Genomic DNA, 25,165 nt, shown 5'->3' on the forward strand with positions numbered 1-25,165 from the left:
GAAAATTCTAGGAAGTTCTTTCACTGTAAAGACATCTTTTGACAGAAAGAGAGTGTAATTTCTGACAGGAACACATAGTTGCATGTATTGCAAATATAATGAATGATAAATGTCTTTTCTATTAATGTTTTTCATATTATGTGAGAATTAAAAAAATACAGAAAATTTAATAAATACTCATGGCAGGCTATTTCATGGCAATACAGATATTCAAAAATAATGTCCTGTGGTTGCAGATATACCCACTCAGCAGAATTCACTGTTTCAGGCTTAAAGGAGAATAAAGGGGTTTTGTCAGTGGCTCCAGGTAGTATACAATGGCAAAATCTGACTGGCTAGAGATTGTGATGCTGAGAGTTCAAGAAAATGAATTGAGTGGCAGGTTATCATCCAGGCTACAGATCAGTAAAATGATTGTTAGCCAGGAGAGCAGTGATGACTGACCTGATAATAGTAGTGGTAGACCGGACACTGAAAGTATGCTGAACTGGGAAAAGAATACTACAAATAATAAAGGGTGTCAACTGAAGCAGTGAGAAACATTGAGCATGGATGTGTCATTAAAGACTGTGATCAATCTAGAACAGTAATGAATGAAGGGCAGTTCATGCAAAGAAAATAGAAATCAGCAACAACAACTTTGGTTTAGATTGCTAACATGGTGTACTTCTAAGCTATATAGTTAGTTATTCAGATATTATCTTTGTATTTTCTGGTGACTCAGAATCCAAAGAGAATAACAAAATTTCAGCACCACAAAACTTCAGGTTATAACATGCATTGGTTATAATAATGAAAAAGAAATTAAGGTTTGTAGCTCAATATTTATAAATAACTTTATTTAAAAGATAAATATAAAATTCCTTAAAGGATTGTATTTTACAATATCCCTTCAAGGATTATGGTGTATAATGAATTACCCTGAATTACACAACTCCACACATGCTTAATAAATAAACTTACTTTAAAATCAAAGCACATTTCTTTTCATTCAGTTACATTCACTTCGGTAATGTATATAATAACAACATGATACAACAACACAATTTACAAACAATGTCTTACATTTATATAGACAGACTGAGAGGCTTATCCTGAATACAAAACTTCATATTTCAGTAGCCATGTTTCTGTAAGTGTAAAACAAATGACATACACAAATGGCTTTTAATCTATCTATCCTTGGTATTGATACCTACACTATATATTTCTTTTCAAGAAATTTCACACATACATATTTATGCACACAACTGGCAGTTCTTGAATTGTTTTTGTTTTTTCCTGTATTATGAGTGAGATCATGAAACAATACAAGTTGTTTTGTTAAGAACACTAATTCACTAACAAACACACACATGTACTACAAAGTAAAGTTTATGATAAAGACATGCATACACAAACTGTGTAAACACACACTGTATACAAGTTTCCATTGTTTTATGAGCCAGTAGTAGCTAAGCAAATATATTCTCATAGAAATGTCACTGAATAAGTGCAAATACAACTCATTTCTATATTCCTCAGCAGATACTGCCACATAGTACACAGCTAATCAATGTATAACTTAGCAGAGTACTGTCATCATTCCTTTGCTTGACTTTGCAAGTATGAGAATAATATAAAATTTTGCAAACTAACTTACAGATAATACACTAACAAATATGACTAAACAACTGCCTTGACTTCTTGTATGTAAGTTATCATTAATTGACTAGAAAATATTGTAAGAAAATAATGTAAAATGGTTGTGTTTTCATTTTCTGAGAATCGACACCACTGCTGCAAAAAATTTGACTATTTTAATTAAAACCATTTCTTTATACAGATCGCAGCTGTAGTTCATTTACTTGACATACTTTCCGGAATTGCACTTTCACAAGGTTGAAACTATCTTCAAGACGCAGCACTTTAGAAATGCAATTGTTAGTGCATCGTTTCTTGAGTTTCTTTTCACGCCGACTGAATTTATTGAGGTGCTCTGTAAAATGTTAAAAATACTTTTAAAATATTAATAAATTAATTTCATGGTACAATACATTAAAAAGCATATGGTAAATGTGGAGACAATGTGGCTATCATGACAGAAATAAAATGAATTTCACTATACATTCATTTCTCTTGTTCACAATATAAAGAAGCAGATGACTGGATTCAGCTGTTGAATAACCACCTTCATATCTGTGAGTTTCCCTTTGTTATTTAAACAAATCACTTGTTGTACAAATGTAAAATAATGCAAACGGACTATTAAAAATCTGTGGACATAGTTCTGTGTTCCTGTCTTCATCTGCCTCCTTGACTATATGACAGCCTTTGACTGTGTTGTGTGGAAAAAGTTGTGGCAGGTGCTTGCAGAATTCAGTGTCCCACAACATTTGACAGCACTAAGCAGAAGTCTATACATTAATCACACAGCCGTGAAGACAAGTGTTGGCATGTCTGTTTCCTTCAGTGTTTCAAAAGGTGTCAGAAGGGTTGTGTTCTATCCCCTCAACTATACAACATCTATGAAGAACATGTCATTAGAAATTCCACTAGACAAAGCAGAAAAGAGCAATAACCAACACCAAAAAGGTATGTCTTGTTGAAACACTCATATTTTCCATTTTCTTTTATGATTGTGAAACATGGACCCTTACAGCCAGAGACAAAGAGTGCATCAGTGCATTTGGGCAACTAAATGTTTTCATGTGCCTTTCTTCTTGTGTCAACCAAAGAATTCTCCAGTTCTTTGGCCATATAAAAATCTGGAGAAAATAATCTTGGAAGGGAAGACTGAGGGCAAGAGATCAAGTGGAAGAACAGTGAATAGGTGGATTGATCAAATCAAGAAAATCTTGGATCTACCTCTTCAGCAGGTTCTAAGAGAAGCTGCAGGATGGAGATGCTCGGTTCTTGGGTCTAGATGCTCAGTAATGAGCACAATGACATGATGTGATGAGACAGATAAAGTGGACTTCAAGCATTGTGGAGGAGAAAATGCTTGTAACTGTGGACTACACTATACAAGCTACTGACTTAGACACTCACAGCTTATAAAATATGTATCTAATATACAAAATGTTTTTTGTTTAGTTTAATACAATGAAGAAAAGTACAGGACAAGCAGAGAAAGGTTTTTCAAAGACTGTTAACAGTCAAAAATTATTTAATTATTTCATGTGGATGTTTTGAGGTGTGAACCTCACCTTCAGGCTGCAATGACAATACAAGAACATGTAACAAAAGTACACATAGATGTTTCAGTTGTTCTGAACAGTCTTAGCATGGCTGTAGTCATCTTTGTTCTCAAGAAATTGTTTTCTTCTTGTAGTGTGCTGAGTTATCTCCAGTCCTATGGCTCCCTGAATCTTGTTTAATCACTGCTTATATACTTGCAAAGAATGTTTAACACATGACATCAGTCAACTCTCCTATGCAGCAGAAACAAGATAACAGTTAAAACAAAGCTTAGCATTAGTACCTCGAGAGAGTGGCTATATGTGTGCATGTTGTACCTGTGTGAGGAAAGATGTTTCTATATATAACAACAAAAACAATGAGTTATTGATAATATAATGTAAATGGATAGATAAAAGATGTGCTCACCTTGATGCGGCAGGGGGAACACACACACACACACACACACACACACACACACACACACACACACACACACACAAAGATTTAACTTTTACAATTTTTCGTAGCCAGTGGCTCCTTCTTCTGGCAGAAGTTTTCAAGGGGAAGGAATACAGGTGAAGGAAAAGAACTGGAGAGGTTTAGGGGAATGGACACCTTCTCAACCTGTCCTGTAAGCCTCCCCTGACCTATGGCTCTGAGTGACTTTTCTAAATGATAGCCCTTTCCGTAAACCTACCAGTCCTTTTCCTTTACCCTCTTTCTTCCCCTTGAGTTCCTCTGCCAGAAGAAAGAGCCACTGGCTCCGAAAGCTTGTAAAAGTTAAATCTTTTTGTGTGTGTGTTTCCCTGCCACCACTTGGTGAGTAGATTTTTTGTCTAGCCATTTACATTATATTCCAGCATATATAAAAAGAGATGAGCCTGCAACAGTGACAGAGGAATATCATTATTCAGCTCTGGATACAAAATACTTACAAACATAATTTTGTCAAGCCTACAACAATATCTGGAAGAAATTATTGATGAGACACAAGCTGGTTTTGAAAGAAATAGTTCAAAAGTGGATAATATTTTCATTTCACAGATCCTACTTGACAATAAATTTAATTATTCTTGTTGTTGTTGTTGTCTTCAGTCCTGAGACTGGTTTGATGCAGCTCTCCATGCTACTCTATCCTGTGCAAGCTTCTTCATCTCCCAGTACCTACTGCAACCTACATCCTTCTGAATCTGCTTAATGTATTCATCTCTTGGTCTCCCCCTACGATTTTTACCCTCCACGCTGCCTTCCAATACTAAATTGGTGATCCCTTGATGCCTCAGAACATGTCCTACCAACCGATCCCTTCTTCTGGTCAAGTTGTGCCACAAACTTCTCTTCTCCCCAATCCTATTCAATACTTCCTCATTAGTTATGTGATCTACCCATCTAATCTTCAGCATTCTTCTGTAGCACCACATTTCAAAAGCTTCTATTCTCTTCTTGTCCAAACTATTTACCGTCCATGTTTCACTTCCATACATGGCTACACTCCATACAAATACTTTCAGAAATGACTTCCTGACACTTAAATCTATACTCGATGTTAACAAATTTCTCTTCTTCAGAAACGCTTTCCTTGCCATTGCCAGTCTACATTTTATCTCCTCTCTACTTCGACCATCATCAGTTATTTTGCTCCCCAAATAGCAAAACTCCTTTACTACTTTAAGTGTCTCATTTCCTAACCTAATGCCCTCAGCATCACCCGACTTGATTCGACTACATTCCATTATCCTCGTTTTGCTTTTGTTGATGTTCATCTTATATCCTCCCTTCAAGACACCATCCATTCCGTTCAACTGCTCTTCCAATTCCTTTGCTGTCTCTGACAGAATTACAATGTCATCGGCGAACCTCAAAGTTTTTATTTCTTCTCCATGGATTTTAATACCTACTCCAAATTTTTCTTTTGTTTCCTTTACTGCTTGCTCAATATACAGATTGAATAACATTGGGGAGAGGCTACAACCCTGTCTCACTCCCTTCCCAACCGCTGCTTCCCTCTCATGCCCCTCGACTCTTATAACTGCCATCTGGTTTCTGTACAAATTGTAAATAGCCTTTCGCTCCCTGTATTTTACCCCTGCCATCTTTAGAATTTGAAAGAGAGTATTCCAGTCAACATTGTCAAAAGCTTTCTCTAAGTCTACAAATGCTAGAAATGTAGGTTTGCCTTTCCTTAATCTTTCTTCTAAGATAAGTCGTAAGGTCAGTATTGCCTCACGTGTTCCAGAATTTCTACGGAATCCAAACTGATCTTCCCCGAGGTCGGCTTCTACTAGTTTTTCAATTCGTCTGTAAAGAATTCGTGTTAGTATTTTGCAGCTGTGGCTTATTAAACTGATTGTTCGGTAATTTTCACATCTGTCAACACCTGCTTTCTTTGGGATTGGAATTATTATATTCTTCTTGAAGTCTGAGGGTATTTCGCCTGTTTCATACATCTTGCTCACCAGATGGTAGAGTTTTGTCAGGACTGGCTCTCCCAAGCCTGTTAGTAGTTCTAATGGAATGTTGTCTACTCCCAGGGCCTTGTTTTGACTTAGGTCTTTCAGTGCTCTGTCATACTCTTCTCGCAGTATCGTATCTCCCATTTCATCTTGATCTACCTCCTCTTCCATTTCCATAATATTGTCCTCAAGAACATCACCCCTGTATAGACCCTATATATACTCCTTCCACCTTTCTGCTTTCCCTTCTTTGTTTAGAACTGGGTTTCCATCTCAGCTCTTGATATTCATGCAAGTGGTTCTCTTTTCTCCAAAAGTCTCTTTAATTTTCCTGTAGGCAGTATCTATCTTATCGCTAGTGAGATAAGCCTCTACATCCTCACATTTGTCCTCTAGCCATCCCTGCTTAGCCATTTTGCACTTCCTGTCGATCTCATTTTTGAGACATTTGTATCCCTTTTTGCCTGCTTCACTTACTGCATTTTTGTATTTTCTCCTTTCATCAATTAAATTCAGTATCTCTTCTGTTACCCAAGGTTTTCTACTAGCCCTCACCTTTTTACCTACTTGATCCTCTGCTGCCTTCTCTATTTCATTCATCAAAGCTACCCATTCTTCTTCTACTGTATTTCGTTCCCCCATTCCTGTCAATTGTTCCCTTATGCTCTCCCTGAAACTCTGTACAACCTCTGGTTCTTTCAGTTTATCCAGGTCCCATCTCCTTAAATTCCCACCTTTTTGAAGTTTCTTCAGTTTTAATCTACAGGTCATAACCAATAGATTGTGGTCAGAGTCCACATCTGCCCCTGGAAATGTCTTACAATTTAAAACCTGGTTCCTAAATCTCTGTCTTACCATTATATAATCTATCTGATACCTTTTAGTATCTCCAGGCTTCTTCCATGTATACAACCTTCTATCATGATTCTTAAACCAAGTGTTAGCTATGATTAAGTTGTGCTCTGTGCAAAATTCTACCAGGCGGATTCCTCTTTCATTTCTTAGCCCCAATCCATATTCACCTACTACGTTTCCTTCTCTCCCTTTTCCTACACTCGAATTCCAGTCACCCATGACTATTAAATTTTCGTCTCCCTTCACTATCTGAATAATTTCTTTTATTTCATCATACATTTCTTCAATTTCTTCGTCATCTGCAGAGGTAGTTGGCATATAAACTTGTACTACTGTAGTAGGTGTGGGCTTCGTATCTATCTTGGCCACAATAATGCGTTCACTATGCTGTTTGTAGTAGCTTACCCGCATTCCTATTTTCCTATTCATTATTAAACCTACTCCTGCATTACCCCTATTTGACTTTGTGTTTATAACCCTGTAGTCACCTGACCAGAAGTCTTGTTCCTCCTGCCACCGAACTTCACTAATTCCCACTATATCTAACTTTAACCTATCCATTTCCCTTTTTAAATTTTCTAACCTACCTGCCCGATTAAGGGATCTGACATTCCACGCTCCGATCCGTAGAACGCCAGTTTTCTTTCTCCTGATAATGACATCCCCCTGAGTAGTCCCCGCCCGGAGATCCGAATGGGGGACTATTTTACCTCCGGAATATTTTACCCAAGAAGACGCCATCATCATTTAATCATACAGTAAAGCTGCATGCCCTCGGGAAAAATTACGGCCGTAGTTTCCCCTTGCTTTCAGCCGTTCGCAGTACCAGCACAGCAAGGCCGTTTTGGTTATTGTTACAAGGCCAGATCAGTCAATCATCCAGACTGTTGCCCCTGCAACTACTGAAAAGGCTGCTGCCCCTCTTCAGGAACCACACGTTTGTCTGGCCTCTCAACAGATACCCCTCCGTTGTGGTTGTACCTACGGTACGGCTATCTGTATCGCTGAGGCACGCAAGCCTCCCCACCAACGGCAAGGTCCATGGTTCATGGGCGGGAGGTAATTATTCTTATACTTGACAATAAATTTAAATATTCTTAGGATGTGCACATGCTTTTCATAGATTTTAAGAAGGCATTTAACAATATTGACAAAAACTATGTATGGATGCAACAGAATGTGAAATTCCAGACAAATTAATACAGCTGGTGCAAATGTGCATCCAAAATTAAAATTTTAAGTCCAAAACAGTCCACATTACTTCCGGAGTCAAACAGTGGAGATGCTTTGACACCACCACTTTTCAACCTCATTATGGAGCAGATCATCAGGAAAATAAGGTCACAAATTGGAACAAAACTAGAGCGCAGTTTTAACATAGCAGCATATGCAGATGACAATGTAATCTTTGGGGGAAATGTAGAAGAAATTAATTCATCCACTTCAATATTATACAACAGTTTTCTTGGAACAGCACTATCAACTAATACCAGTAAAACCACACACTTCACTGTCTCACAGCATATTAAAACAAACCATACATTTAAAACTGTTGCAGAGAAAATCAAAACAGTAACTAAGTTCACTTGTCTTAAAACCTTGCTAACCACAGACAACAATGTCAAAGAAGAAATAAATATTAGAATACAAAAAGCCAATAGATGCTATTTTGCATTACTGCAGATAAGAAAAAGTAAACTTATTTCAAGAAATACAAGATTTCACATATGTAAAACTTTTTCACACCTGTTCAAAAATATGCTTGTGACACAAACTGTGGCATTGTCACAGATTACAAATTTATTTAAGAAGTGTAGAATAAATTTGTTTCATTTCCATCAATTATCACAAAACTTTGACTACCGGTTCTGCTCAGCAATAACCATTTTCAGATCTGTTTTACAACTTGTACTAATATAATGCAGTGATAGTCCATAGTCACAAAATATACACAAAATCAGATTGATATCACCACAGTTGTACATGTGCAATGCTGCTAAGCTGATTTTGTGTATATATTGTGATGATGCCACTATGGTTGCATTATATTAAGACATGTTATAAAATACACCTTATGATGGTCATTGCTGACAAACTAGTACCTAGTCTAAGTTTGGTGATCATTGATAGAAAAAAAAAAGATTTCATTCTGTATGCTTGTGAGACATGGACATTAATAAAATCAGAAGAAGGAATATTAAGACTGTTTGAAAGGAAAGTTTTGAGTAAGATTTTTGGTGGATTGAAGGAAGATGACAATGGAATGGAGAATATTAACAAACAAAGAAGTATATGATAATATGGAGAACCGAAATTAAAGCTTTGTTGAACATGCACTTCAAGCTCCAGAAGAAAGGAAAATCTTATGTACAGGACATCATCAGGGAAGAAGACGTCTTCAAAGACCAAGACTATGCTATTTCAACAATGTTAAAGAAGCTGTGAAGATCTTACATATGATGAATTGCAAAATTAAGTGCTAAGACAGAACTACTTGGAAAAGCATTGTGAAGTCAGCGGTGAAGAACTTATGAGTATCTGAAGTGATCACCAAGATATTGTGATGATCACACCAGGGTATCTTCTGTCTCTTTCACGTGAATTTATTTTTCAAGGGGGGGGGGGGGGGGGGTGCTGTCAGTTAGGTTGTTGAAGTGCTTGTCTTGGTAAATGCTGTTTCACATGTCTGATGATTTTGCAGTTGATGACATGACAGAACAACTTCATTTTTCATCAAAAATATAATCACTGGTCATGAGATGTGGTGTAATGGTTATGATCCAGAAACCCAGTGATAATCAAGCTTGTACAAGATTGCTTCATGATCGAAAACGAAGAAAGAAAAACTGGTGAGAAACAATACAAAAAACCTTTACTCACTCACTCTCTCTCTCTCTCTCTCCTTCTCTCTCTCTCTCTCTCTCTCTCTCTCTCTCTCTCTCTCTCTCTCTCTCTCTGTGTGTGTGTGTGTGTGTGTGTGTGTGTGTGTGTGTGTGTGTGTGTGTGTGTGTGTGGTTTTTAGTAAAATTGCACAAAATGTACTCACTATATTTGCCCAATAGAGTCATTTTCCTGTACACTAGAATGAAAAGAGAAGCATTCTGGGACCACAGAAGAGGTGAAACAAAACTTGCCAAATACGTGAAAAAGTGTGCAACTGATGTATCTTGCAGAACAATGTGTCAGTATCACACCTATGTTTACTGTTACTTTCTGGTCTTCTCTCAGGTATCCTGACTCATCATGCATACTTCAAGGCTCATCCTCATGTTTATTTATTTTATTTATTTATTTATTTATTTATTGTATTTTTTTTGCATGGAGACACCAACTGGTGTCTTTTGCAAACGTCATAGCATTTTTTTACAAGTTTAGTACAATATACATATATATATATATATATATATATTGTACTAAACTTGTCTTTTGCAAACGTCATAGCATTTTTTTACAAGTTTATATATTGTACTAAACTTGTAAAAAAATGCTATGACGTTTGCAAAAGACACCAGTTGGTGTCTCCATGCAAAAAAAATACAATAAATAAATAAATAAATAAATAAAATAAATAAACATGAGGATGAGCCTTGAAGTATGCATGATGAGTCAGGATACCTGAGAGAAGACCAGAAAGTAACAGTAAACATAGGTGTGATACTGACACATTGTTCTGCAAGATACATCAGTTGCACACTTTTTCACGTATTTGGCAAGTTTTGTTTCACCTCTTCTGTGGTCCCAGAATGCTTCTCTTTTCATTCTAGTGTACAGGAAAATGACTCTATTGGGCAAATATAGTGAGTACATTTTGTGCAATTTTACTAAAAACCACACACACACACACACACACACACACACACACACAATAAATTATTGTGTATATATATATATATATATATATATATATATATATATATATATATATATATATATATATACACAATAATTTATTTTAGTTTAATATTAATATTCACTTAAAGAGTATAAACACTTGTCAATCGAGAAATGTTTCAGTTTCACTTTGAATAAGTTCCCTTTGTGGCACCTTATAGAGCTCGGTAATCTGTTGTACCATATTTGACCACTAATGCATGGACTATGGTCTGTTGTTTTTAATTTTGTTCTTTGTCTGTAGTAGCAGTCTTTATTTCTTGTATTATAGGCATGCATATCAGAGCACTTTGTTTCTTTGTTTTGATGTGTCACGAAAAATATAATTAATTTGTAAAGATACAGTGAGTAGACTGTGAGGTATTTATGATGAACAAAGATTTCCCTGCATGAATCTCTATACCCTAATCCATGGATAATTCTGATTGCTCTTTTCTGTAGGGTTAATATTCTGTTCATATGTATGTCGGCAGCACAACCCCATATCTCTACCCCGTAATTAATCTGTGGAAAAATCGTTCCATAATAAATTGTTTTTAATGTCTGATGTGGAACTACTTTTGATAACTGGCTGATTAGATGTAATGAACTGCTGATTTTATTGCATAAAAATTTGATATGGTTTACCCATCTTAGATTTTCATCTAGGTGAATACCTAGAAATCTGCAGCCTTCTGTGTCCACTACTTCAATTCCACCTATGTTACTGATAGAGGTTTGGTGTGAGTTTGTATGTTTAAATGGCAATAACTGAGATTTACTGATATTAACTTTCAAACCTTGATCTTGGAAATAAGTAGTAGAGATTTGAAGAAGATTGTGAATCAATGATTTGAAAAATCCACATCTAGAGCTTTACTACATTTTTGTAAACCAATATGAGATATGCTAAAACTGATCTTCATGTACTTACTTATAGTTGTTGCTCCCAAAGGAATAAACTTCAGTTTTTGTCTCATCTTGGTAAATTCACCACCAGAAACAGTCTGAGTTTCAAAGCTTTCTGCTGCACCATTTCTGACAACCCAGGAATGCAGCTGCACTTCACATTTACTTGGCTCAAGACCTTGAAATGCATACTGAAATATGGAAAAAGTTAATTTTATTCTTAACACATAACACCTGGTTCAACATTTCCTTCACAAGATCAAAATGTCAGTATAGAGAAAATGGGGACAATGCACCTCAGCACGAGTCAATAATGAATTTTGGGGAAAACCACAAATGCTTATTTATTTCATTCGTAAGTGACTTTTATTGCTGTCTTCCTGCCTTTTCCCGAGTATTTTTGCTTTTTGCCTTTGCCTGGCACTTGGAAAAGTATTTCTTCCATTGCTCACATTTTCTTCATAATTACCTTCCTTGTACTTCTATTCATCTGCCCAACTTCTGTGACTGCCTTTTTTTTTTTTTTTTTTTTTTTTTAGAGATGTCAAAAAGTTGCTATTGTTTGTATTGATTTTATAGAAAATATGACAGAAAATCATGATATATTTTCTGTGTTTCCCCCTTTTTTGGCTACAATGTGTATCAGTTTCAAGAAAAACTTAAATTTAGTCAGCTTATTGAAAGTATTATCTTCCTGAAAATGTTGCACAAGTAGCACAGGTTCTTGTTCACTGCTGTTACATACAAGGTATTTTCTGAATTCTTCCATTATTATGCAAACATCAGAGTGATTTAAATGTACTTAAATACTGAAATACTTGACCTTAATGTCTACGACTAGGTTGTTTTGGAAATATATCAAGTTTATTTTATTGCAGCCATTCATGTTTTTATTATTTATTTTTGAATTAATACATTTTTCTTTAAATATTTTAATACATTGTGCTTAGGTGTGCTTACCATTATAGGTGTATACATATTGAAAGTTATATTGCTTGTGAAAACAATAAATCCAAATTTCAACTGTGACCTGCACCAGTACGATACAAGGCAAAAGTTCAGATACCATGTAAATAGCGACAGAACAGCTATATATGAAAAAAAAATGCACTTCATGCTGGGCTTAAGCTAGCCAACACCCTACCAAAAAGTCTCACAATCCTTCCTACTAACAAATTAAAAGATTAGCTAAAAAGAATTCTAATTGAAAACCCTTTTTATTCCATAGACGAGTATTTTATCTGTATGAAAATTGCTTCATAAGTATGTCAAGCTCATAGTTTTAAGTAACCTACAACTAACATAATGTTGATAAAAACAATATTTGTAATATTGTGATTGTATACTACCAAATGTACAATGCATCAAAATGTAAAATTTATTAATACAAACAAATCTTTAGTTTGTAATTTATAAACTGGTGTATTCAGAAGAATAATCTATATGATGTCCTGAAACTGTTTTATTTCTAGGGATTGTATTTGATTATTCGATGTTGAATAAATATTATTATTATTATTATTATTATTATTATTATTATTATTATTATTATTATTAAAACATACATTATGTTTCCATTTTATAGTCTTTTATTTTTTTCAATGTCTTAGGCTCTGCATCACAAAACGCAATACTACCATTTGGAGAAAAGTCATTCTGCCAGTTCAGTACTCTTAAAAGAAATAAAATGGCCTACTAATTTAAAATTTGGTTTAATCATCACATTACTTTATTAGTTGCAGCCCCTTTTAGGAATTGGTACATTATACAGGGTGAACATTAATAAAAATGACAAACTGCACGGACAGATTCCTGACTGGAAATAGAGGAAGAAAGATCCAAAGAACATGTGTCTGGGAATGTGCTGTTGATACAGTAGATGGCATTGACGAATGATATTTCCTCTGATGACATGCTGTGTGTTCCTTGCGTGTTGCAGGTTGTGTGATTGACACTGTGTACTGTATTCATGTCAGCAATAAGCCAAGATGGTGTTTGTGTATAGCCAAGCAGGTGGAAACGGTCAAGGGGTAGCAAGGCCATACCAAAGAAAATACCCTCACTGACACAACATTTCAAGCCCTTTTGTTATGCAGGATACACGTCATTGTACTTCAGCTTACACCATGTTGGTGGACCACTTGCCTGGAACTTGCACTAGGGATCATCTCAACATCCTGTTGAACCCGGTCCTCCAACTCTGACATACACACAGCCCACCGTCTCCACACATGTTTGTGTGTCTGAAAAGACCGATGATCAAGAAAACACCCAAAATGGGCTTGCAATGAAGTGTGACGTGGTTGATGTCTGTGATGGTACTTGTTTTGATATAGCCGTGTTGCCTCTCGGCCATTTCTGTCTGCTTGGCTGTATACAAACACCACTTTGGCTTGTTCCTGACATGAATATTAGACCATTCTGCTGTTTAAAGTAAACTGCGTCAATTGTACAGCCTGAAACACACAAGGAACACACATGGAAAGTGGTCGGAGGAACTTTCATTCATCAGCGCCATCTACTGCGGCAACAATGCATTTCTGGACACATGTTCATTGGGCCTTTTTTCCTCCAATTCCCATCAGGAATCTCTCCCTGCATTTTGTCAGTTTTATTAATGTTCACCCTGTATAGCTCTCTCACATGAGAGCCAATTTATACAGAGGATATATAGCTTAGAACAGAAAATGGAATATTGTGCCATTGGTCTTTTCATACACCAAGCACTGACAGTTTGCGGGTGATGCTACAGCCAAACTTAGATTCAATGGAGACCCATTTGACTGACTTTGACAAAAGTGCTACCAAGCCATACTACATCTCAGTATCTTTTTAATGATAAGTAAATCATACTTCTAAATGCAATGATTCCTATTAGAAATGGAGATTTTTCTATGATTCAAAATTACCTGAATAAAATTTGAAAGATTCTTGGTTCCCTGTACCCTGTAGACAGCCAACTCACTTCCCTTTGGCAGGCACTGAGCTGAGCCCACTTCTGAGACATCACCTTGCCGTAATACTGACATTGCTGCAACAGAAATTAACAGGCGTTTATTTTATACTTCTACCTCTGCCTGGAAAAGTATTTTACATATGGACCCTATGTACCAGTTAACAGAAATAAACACATAACATGAAATAAATTCAAGATTGATTCTTATGTTATTATCCAATCTGAGCTACTGTTATGTATACGATTTGTATCATTTTGTTTTTTCCTTAGTTTTCATTGTTGTTATTATTCATTGAAATCTAAATTACATTACCAATTTATCAATAATTAATGAATAGCAACTCTCATAAACAATAAAACTGCATCAGGTTAGTGAAATACATTGCTTCCACTGCAGCCTCTTTTTTTATGATAAATAAATAATACTAAGAAATGCAATAACTGTTATTAGAAATGGAGATTTTCCTGTGACTTAAAATTAGTAACAGGAGGAAGGGCTGGGGAACGGTGACTGATCTTGAGAGAGAATTCAGTAGCTTTTTATTATTCATTATCTTGACTTGGGCTCCACAATTCCTCTGCAAATCAACATACTCTCACTGTGAAAAATCTGACAAATTCATGGCAAACAATGGAAGCTCCAGGATGGAATAATGACAGCGATATGAAGAGAATAGACTGTTACTGACCATATAGCGGAGATGCTGAATAACAGACAGGCACAACAAAAAGACTGCTAAACAAGTAAGCTTTCAGCCAAAAGGCCTTCTGTTGATGCAGCAACACACACATTCACATAAACACAACTCACACACACATGACCACTGTCTCTGGATACCAAGGCCAGACTCCAGTGGTGTGTGTGTGTGTGTGTGTGTGTGTGTGTGTGTGTGTGTGTGTGAGTACTGTAGTGTCATGTTTGTGTTGATAAGAGGAGGAGGAGAGTGAAACTACCCTGTTCCAGCACATAACCTACTCCTCTCGAAGAGCCCCAAGGATGCTGCCAAGCTCAATGCCCTATCTGATGGATGGATCACTGTCAACAGTGTTGCATGTCCTCACTTCATGAAACACTATGGAGAGGCTGAGACTTTAATCCAGGAGAAAAGCATGAAGACTGGTGATCAGGGACTTTATACCACCAACCTCTCTGACTCTGTGCTGTAAAGGGAAACGGAAAATTGTAAATAGTACAGTCACCCATCCAAGTAGTGGCCAAGCCCAATGGTGTTTAACTTTAGTGATCTGACGGAAACCGGTATATCCAGTTGACGACCTGCAACTTTGTGGCACATTAAATACTTCACATTGTATTGAGTTTTGGACCCTAACCCTTGCCTTTTTTAGACAATCCTCAATGCCTCAAACATATTTCACAGGCTGCCCAAAGCTGAAATGAGTCAGTACGACTCTCCTACATTCCAGACTCCACATAGGTTATTCTGCATATTCTTGTTCAGGAGAACAGATACAGAACAGCCACAGTCTGTAAGTACATTCTGCACAGAACTGTCCCAATCTCAGTGGAGTGTAAGCTATAATGAAACTTATGGACAGATTAGAAGTGTATGCCAACTCCTGATTATTGTCTTTCATAATCAATGCTATTATATCTATTGAGCTACCTGAGCTGAGATATCAAAGTTTACTCTGGACTTTTGTGAATAAAGATACTTAAAATGATTGTACTTATGTTTCTCAGACATCTTGTGTCACTGAACATGCAGCTATTATGTGTGTAACATGCTTGCAAATTCTGATGTCAAGATAAAAAACTGAAAATAAAAGTATCCAATTTTTCTGATGCATCTATCTTACCTGGGACAGGACATGATGCACAGCATTGTCCAAATTGCTTCACAGGCTTTTCACAGGGCAGTTCTTCTCTGGACGGGCACTTGAAGCGGCTACACTCAATACTACCAGAGAGGCAATGGCATCGAACACAATCCATTGGACCAAAAGGACCAATTACGGGATGCCAAGAGGAACCATCCACATAATACCTGTAAAATAATATGTCATAATTCCTGTTATATTTAAACTATAAAGCAGATAATAGTGATAAAACAGTTTCACAAGCAGAACCCATGATTTATACCCAAAACATCCTACATGCACCTGGAAATAGCACGTAGTTAATAAAATAAGTATATTCCAGTTCGAGCTGGGTTGTGTTGTGTGAGGTGTGCTTGTGTGAATCAATGTGTGTATGTTCCCTTTTCTGAAGAAGACTTTGGCTGAAAGCTAAATGTGCAACAGTCTTTTCATTGTGCCTGTCTGCAACTCAACCTGTTATCTTTATGGTGAGTACCAAACTATCTTATTCCTTATATTGTAAATGGGTATATAAGTATTAATTGCTATAATTTGCTAGCAAATAATTCAAATGCTGTTATAATAGTAGTTTCCCTCTACTGTGATGGTTCTTGATTAATTACATTTTGTAAACAATTCTCTTTGCTGAGAATGTACCATATTTCCCCAAGATTGTTATTTAAGTGCAGAATTGGTTTTCAGTGCAAATGTTCATGCTTACACAGAGTAAGTGTTTATGAATAATGAGAAAGAAAACATTATTATGTTTCCTTTGTGAATATCGAAGGAAGGAAACAATAATGCATTAGTCTAGTGCTTTGGACTTTCTACACACACTGAGTGGTGAAGGCTTTGTACAGCAAATCAAGTCTTTTGTGAATATTTTAAGACTTGGAGGAAGTGGGATTTGAGCCATGAATTTTTCTTGTTAGGCAAGGGACACTGCACACTCTAGGAGTCTCTTAATATTACCACTATTCATGCAAGTGAACAGATGTGAATTGTAAAGTGCCTTAGCTTGAATAGAAACAGAAAATGATGAGCAGTGAATGTGAACTTGTCTATTGCAAAGGCACTTGTGTCACAATACAGAGAGAGTGTAAAATAAACAACTGACAACCTTTGAAAGCACTAAGACTGTTGGTGTGTGACTGAATAGTTTATTCTTGTGGCATATTACATGGAATAATAAAATTGTAGTTAAACAGGTGTGGAACCATTAGTTAGCTGACAGTCTGGACATCCCAAAATTCCAAGCTCACATCTGAAATTCATTCATTTATCACGTTTTGCATATTGTATCAAGAAGGTGAATATTCATTTCTATGGACCAAGTCAAGGTGTACATTAACAAAAGGCAAGCAAATTACAAAAGCTTAATATGCACACATTATTAACAATAAACCATTGCTGTATTGCTTAATATTATTTATTCATGCTTATGCCAGCTGTCTTTAATCAAGTAAATTAGACATAAAAGGTGTTACTTTGAATAAAACTTGCTCCCTCCTCAGTAACAGAAAATCTCCTATTGTTAGCTCAATATTTACTTGATATGTAAATACCGAGCCCCATTTAAACTTCACTACTACTTGTCATGCTGATTTATAACAAACATTCCTACTTGCCATATACCTAATATAATTTTTCAAGCCTTGCATCTAAATATTAATGGAATATTTGTGCTAAATATAAATACACTTTGTAGAAAGAGTTACTAATTTCCTTTTCAACGTATTTAGTTTCCCAGTTTCTTAACTTATGTTATATGGAAGCTTGTTGAATAGCTTTGGACTATAGTATATCACATCATTCAGAGCCCTAAACAAGAAGGCAAAGTCCTCATTAAGGTTATTTTTGTGTCTTGCATTCCAATTGTGCACATCACAGTTCAGACGACATCTCAGTAAAAAAAATGATGAAGGAGTGAGGGTAAGAATTCCAAAATGAATGGGGCATTAGTACCTGAACAATGTTAATATAACAGATCATCAGTATTATGAAAAGGATAGACTGCTACACACCATACAGAGGAGATGTTGAGTTGCAGATGGACACAACAAGACTACTAAACATGTGGACTTTTGGCCAAAGGCATTCTTCTACAGTAGACAACACACACATTCATGCCAACATAACTCAAACACACATAACCCCTGACTCTGGCCACCAACAACACACACATTCACACAAACATAACTCAGGCACATATGATCACTGTCCCTGGCCACTGAAGCTACTAAGAGATGAGTAGCAATCCATCCTTTTCATAATACTGTCATTATTCTGTCCTGGATTTTCCACTGTTAGATCATTCAGTAAGATGTAAGTGGAATAGTGGAATATTTTTGGGTGACAGTGGTTTTAGTCTTCAGTTTACTGAAACACAACAATCACATATATGTACCATAAGCGTGAGATGAATTATACTTATGCAAATGCATCTAGAAATATAATGTTAAGTTTACAGTGACATCACTGACTGTATCCTTCGGTGGCTTTTGCCATTCTGCCTCATATGCATCGTTGTGTCTCTCACTAGTTGATGGGATGTCACGGATGTTGTTCCGATGAAGGTAGTGCCTGCTTACAGAGTGGTCTTGGCACAATATATGAACAGGAAAAAACTTGGCCCCACGTTTCTAAAACAATTTAAGAGATGTGCTGTTTTTTCGAACTTTACATTTTCCTGGTACATCACCAATTCAATGAGTACAAGTTACCATCATCACCCTCTACAAACAAGCTATTGGTTTCATGGAAATGCATCTTCTAACAGCATGTTTCTAATGTGTGGTGGGTATGACAACACATTAACTAGATCCTGGCTGGCTGCAAAATTATACACTGGCGTGCAGAACTTAAGGACAAAAGTAACTATTGAGTAATGTGTCACAGCCAAGTAACATAGCTCGATGAAACTTGGACCGTACATACAACCGACCATTACAATTCAGTACGAAAGGTAACTGAAAGAAATAAACAATGAGACAAACAGAAATGACACTTTTATTCATCTGTTTCCAAACCTTAAAGAACACCTTTGAGGATTTCACTTTGACACTGATGAAACAGTGGAAGGCAGAGGTGAGGTTGTGGCTCCACAAATAAAGTCAGTCATTTTACAGTGACGGTATTGACAAACTGGTCTCTCGTTGGGAGAAATGTGTTCGTCGCCAGGTATGTAGGCATGAAGAATAGAGATGTAGAGTGTTGACAAAGGTTGTTTTATTTAAAAAGGTTTAATAGTTTTCAAATAAAAAATTCAGAGGTATTACTTTCCTGAACACCATCGTAAAATGGAAATATGAGTATAGCATCTCATCAGTGCGACATATATAACTGCTGTCAGAAATCACTAGCACTGAAGGATCATCCAACAAACTTTTTACGCAATATTCAATATGTGTGAATTATGAGCTATTGAGTGTAAATTACCCACCAAATAAATTAAAGCAATAGAGAATCACTTCAGCGAATGGCTGACAGTGCCCATAAATGAACGTAAAGAAACACTTTGTATTCAGTGATTGACTTTTTTTGTACCTCAATATTGTAGTGGTCTCTGAAAAATGCACCCATGCTACACTGTAGGTGTGTGCATTTATACACAATCTTGGGAGCTAAATATATCAGCCAAAAGAAGATAACACCATTTTCTGCAACAGAGGTAAGGAAATAAAGAGTGAAATTTAAAGATCACAAAGATGACCTCTCCATGCATTAGGATCTTCTCAAACTCTGTGGGGTGTAACACAGCACCAAATGGGGTCATACAGCTATGAAGCCTGTAGTACATCTACATCTGCATACATACTCCACAAGGCACCATACGGTGCTTGATGAAGGGTACCTTATACCACTTCTAGTCATTTCTCTTCCTAATCCACTCGCAATCAGAGTGGCAGAAAAACGATTGTCTGTAAGCCTCCATAAGAAACCTAATTTCTCGCACCTTATGTTCATAGTCCTTACGTGAAATGTTAGTTGGCAGCAGTAGGATCAGTCTACAGTCAACTTAAATGCTGGTTCCCTAAATTTTCTCAATAGCATTCCTTGAAAAGAACATGGCCATCCCTCCAGGAATTCCTGTTTGAGTTCCCTAAGCGTCTCCGAAATACTTGCATGATGATAAAACCTATCGGTAACAAGTCTAGCAGCCCAGCTCTAAATTGCTTCATAGTCTTTCTTTAATCTGACCTAGAATGGGTCCAAAACACTCGAGCAGTACTCAAGAATGTGTGGAACTCAAGAATGTGTGGAACTAGTGCTCTAAACGTGGTCTCTCTTACAAATGATTCACACAAATGTTTCCTAAAATTTTCCCAAGAAACTGAAATCAATCATTCATCTTCCTCTCTACAGTTTTTACAGTTGATCTGGCTACATCATAATAGGCTGTTAAAAGCTGATTCTACCAGCCAGATGTGGTTGGTTTTGAGATACTTTCCACATTCATCCAAGCAAACCCTGGTCCTCGGTTGCCAGTGCTGGAATAAGATAGCAGATGCTCTGTAAAACTCTTCATTTGGCCTATTCATAACTCTCAAACATATGAGCGCCATGTTGAAAATTGTAAAGCAGTCAATTATAATGAATAAGCCACTTTTTGTCTATTTTGGGCACAGCACCATTCCACATGAACACTTAGACACCTTATTCAGTCTTTGGAGATACCTGCAATAGATGTTAGATAACAAGTCTTGGCTAAGATCTTCTAACTAACTATTGTTAGATAAAGCAGTCTTTTCATTCTAATGGAAGTGTTCCTCTAGATCTTTCTTAGGTTTTTGAGAGCATGAAGAAGTCTCATGCTGACAGGTAAACTGAACTGGTGGGATGAAACAAGAACTGCACTTGTTGTTTGCAAAAATTTAACAGTTGTAGTTGCTGAGAGATGTGGTCTTGTACATTGTCATGGCACAAAATGATCCAGTGTTTGGAAGCTTTAGAGTCCAAGAGGCCTCGACCTGAGATGCAATGCTCCACACGCCATTTCGCTGCAGTCAGTCAAGAGGATAGGTAGTCAGATGTCATATCTGGTCAATGTACAAAATTGTGTGACCAGTTTCTTCTCACTGAGGACGCACATTTTCTTCTCTTGTCAGCAGTCCTACATTGGGAAACAATATATTCAATCCAGGTATTTGTGAGATAGAGATTACTTCCCATTGGTTTGAAACATAATATTTGATCAGAAATTCACTGTTTACAATTTGGTTCCTTTAATCCGTTACAGAAAAAAATCGTATGAATAACTGGATGCCTGTCTTCTGTTCATTGTTGCCAACTATATCCCAGCACTCGTCTAAAGTGAATTAGGACAACCATGGTAAACTAATTAAGTTGTCTGTATGAATATCTGGATGTGACTCCTCCAAAATGTGAATTCACTGCCATAATTAATTCACTACTCACTAAAAGACATTTTGTTTGTGGTTCTGAGACACCAACCACCAATCAAGTGCTTCTTCTTAATCCAAAGAGATGGAAACCAGTTGCATGTCAGACTGGGCTGCTGCAAATAGTGTGCTTAAGTTATAGTGGTACATAGGCTCAGTCTGGAATCTAGAAGTTTCCATCTCGGTGGTACATTTGAAATGTAAAGAATTTTAAATAAAATGGATGTCCAGCACACTGTGACAGATGCATGACACAAATTGCTTTTACTCAGACATTACTATCCCATGACTATGGCGAAAATAATGAGTTTTAATGTATACTGACAGTGTATCACTATTACTAATTCTAAAATAAAGGTTATTCATGAGTTCTTTGTTAGTCTAATATTATGATTCCCTGAAAAGTGTACAAGTAAAGTTGCTAGGTGTCAGATATGTGGTCTCACACTTTTTAAAATGGTGCATGTTAATGCATGTTGTAATGCTCTAGCATAACAACACAATATTCTTCCAATATTGCTCATTGTGCAATGATTTGCCATGTGTAGGATTTTAACAGCTTTTGAATGTCAGCCATAGGAGCTCAGCTTTCACAGTACTTACTTGCAGTTGTTCGTCAATATAAAGAAACAAGTTTGGCCATACATGAAAGGATAACAGCAGCATCCTTAGGGATGTTGTATTTGTTTGTGTCTGCCAGTCTGTGTGGCCAGATGATACTTGTGTGGAATCCTTGCAAATGCCACAGTTATCTGGAAGAGTGCACACAAGCACTTAGCAGCTTAAGATATGTTTTTTTTATGATGACTCATTTCCTTCACAAGAGGACTCAGATAATGCTGTCATGATAATACCACCATGTTGAATAATTCTTTGGTGAAAATTAAGGGCTATGGCTCAGTGGACCTTGAATCTCACCAGTTATTGTAATTATTACTTCAGTAAAGCCTGGATTATACATTGAAGAGACAAGGAAATTGGTACGCCTGCCTAATATCATGCATGGCCCCTGTGAGCATGCAGAAGTGGTGCAACACGATGTGGCATGGACTTGAATAATGTCTGAAGTAGTACTGGAGGGAACCGACACCATGAATCCTGCAGGGCTGTCCATAAATCTGTAAGACTACGACGGGATAGAGATCTCTTCTGAACAGCACGTTGCAAGGCATCCTAGATTCGCTAAATAATGTTCATGTCTGGGGAGTCTGCTGGCCAGTGGAAGAGTTTAATCTCGGAAGAGTGTTCCTGGAGCCATTCTGTAGCAATTGTGGACGTGTGGGCGTTGAATTGGTCCTGCTGGAATTGCCCAAGTCCGTCGGAATCCACAATGGACATGAATGGATGCAAGTGCTCAGACAGGATGCTTATGTATGTGTCACATGTCAGAGTCGTATCTAGACGTATCAGGGGTCCCATATCACTCCAGATGCACGTGCCCCACACCACCACACAGCCTACACTAGCTTGAACAGCCCCCTGCTGACATGCAGGGTACACGGATTCATGAGGTTGTCTCCATAAGTGTACACGTCCATCCACTCGATACAATTTGAAACGAGACTCGTCTGACTAGGCAACTTGTTTCCAGTCATCAACAGTCCAATGTCGGTGTTGACGGGTCCAAGTGATGTGTAAAGCTTTGTGTCATGCAGTCATCAAGGGTACATGAGTGGGCCTTCGGTTCTGAAAGCCCATACCGATGATGTTTTGTTGAGTGGTTCGCATGCTGACACTTGTTGATGGCCCTGTCATGTACTGATCACTCGTCTAAAATAGGGTGCCAAGGAAGCTGTTTTTTTGGTTAGCCAGACAACATTTAAGCAAATCTTATTAATGGAGTTTATTACAGTAAATTAAATTGATAATACTTAACTTTGCGTATTTACAAAGATGGGTCCCAAGCAAATGGCAAATAATCACTGTCGTTCGATATATACAATTTCCATGCAAGCAAATGATACTGTTCACAAGTCACAGCTAATGCGTTTAAATCATGGTTCCTAGTGCAGCCACGGCTATGCGGAGTGGCGCTTATATTCTCTACATATAGGAGCCACTCCTGTGGTGGTGTTCTAGGCAGTGCACAATTGGCTGGCGTCGTCTCGCAGCCCTCTCTACTGTATTGTTCCAGGTCAACGTGCCGGCGCTTGATGTTACGCCAGAACAGGCCCAGCATTGAAATCTGCAGCAATTTTCGGAAGGGTTGCATTTCTGTCGTGGTGAACGATTCTCTTCAGTCGTCATCGGTCCTGTTCTTGCAGGATCTTTTTCCGGCTGCAGCATCGTCGGAGATTTGATGCTTTGCTCAAGTAATACATTAAATCTTGACGTACATAGAAAGAACTGCTATAGTATAGTACAAAAGGTAACTAGAGACATATCAAATGAGGTGGACAGATGTGACAGTTTTATTCAAAGACAATAACTCCACTGAATTCAGAGTGATTCATGACGGGCCCCTGGACATTAAAAAAAGGTGGGACATGGTTCTTAATGGAGTATGTGGTCACCATGCATGACAATTAATGCCCTTCAAACATGCTCCCATGTAGGCTAAAAGGTTGGTAAAGAGTTTTTGTGGTACGGCATTCAGTTCCTGCTGTGCAGTTGACAACTGCTCCTTGATTTATATGGACATGCAGAAATTCGTCTTCGTAGTGGATACAACACATGTCTGATAGGATATAAGTCTTATTTGATATTAAACTCCTGGAAATTGAAATACGAACACCGTGAATTCATTGTCCCAGGAAGGGGAAACTTTATTGACACATTCCTGGGGTCAGATACATCACATGATCACACTGACAGAACCACAGGCACATAGACACAGGCAACAGAGCATGCACAATGTCGGCACTAGTACAGTGTATATCCACCTTTCGCAGCAATGCAGGCTGCTATTCTCCCATGGAGACGATTGTAGAGATGCTGGATGTAGTCCTGTGGAACGGCTTGCCATGCCATTTCCACCTGGCGCCTCAGTTGGACCAGCGTTCGTGCTGGACGTGCAGACCGCGTGAGACGACGCTTCATCCAGTCCCAAACATGCTCAATGGGGGACAGATCCGGAGATCTTGCTGGCCAGGGTAATTGACTTACACCTTCTAGAGCACGTTGGGTGGCACGGGATACATGCGGACGTGCATTGTCCTGTTGGAACAGCAAGTTCCCTTGCCGGTCTAGGAATGGTAGAACGATGGGTTCGATGACGGTTTGGATGTACCGTGCACTATTCAGTGTCCCCTCGACGATCACCAGTGGTGTACGGCCAGTGTAGGAGATCGCTCCCCACACCATGATGCCGGGTGTTGGCCCTGTGTGCCTCGGTCGTATGCAGTCCTGATTGTGGCGCTCACCTGCACGGCGCCAAACACGCATACGACCATCATTGGCACCAAGGCAGAAGCGACTCTCATCGCTGAAGACGACACGTCTCCATTTGTCCCTCCATTCACGCCTGTCGCGACACCACTGGAGGCGGGCTGCACGATGCTGGGGCGTGAGCGGAAGACGGGCTAACGGTGTGCGGGACCGTAGCCCAGCTTCATGGAGACGGTTGCGAATGGTCCTCGCCGATACCCCAGGAGCAACAGTGTCCATAATTTGCTGGGAAGTGGCGATGCGGTCCCCTATGGCACTGCGTAGGATCCTACGGTCTTGGCGTGCATCCGTGCGTTGCTGCGGTCCGGTCCCAGGTCGACGGGCACGTGCACCTTCCGCCGACCACTGGCGAC

The 25,165-nt window shown here is 38.0% G+C and overlaps 1 protein-coding gene across 1 annotated transcript in view; it reads right to left on the reverse strand.

Annotated features, from left to right (window-relative positions):
* Positions 1-892: 892 nt before the first annotated feature.
* LOC126170316 (chordin-like protein 1) overlaps positions 893-25,165 on the reverse strand; it is a 762,532-nt gene continuing 738,259 nt past the window's right edge. The window contains exons 8-11 of the mRNA XM_049920752.1: positions 16,024-16,211; positions 14,159-14,280; positions 11,275-11,440; positions 893-1,978 (exon numbers count right to left, since the gene is read on the reverse strand). Coding sequence (XP_049776709.1) covers positions 1,818-1,978; positions 11,275-11,440; positions 14,159-14,280; positions 16,024-16,211 — 637 coding nt within the window. The 3' untranslated portion in view covers positions 893-1,817. The remainder of the gene's footprint in view (positions 1,979-11,274; positions 11,441-14,158; positions 14,281-16,023; positions 16,212-25,165) is intronic.

Source organism: Schistocerca cancellata, chromosome 1, assembly GCF_023864275.1.
Source record: "Schistocerca cancellata isolate TAMUIC-IGC-003103 chromosome 1, iqSchCanc2.1, whole genome shotgun sequence".
NCBI classification, from domain to species: Eukaryota; Metazoa; Arthropoda; class Insecta; order Orthoptera; family Acrididae; genus Schistocerca; species Schistocerca cancellata.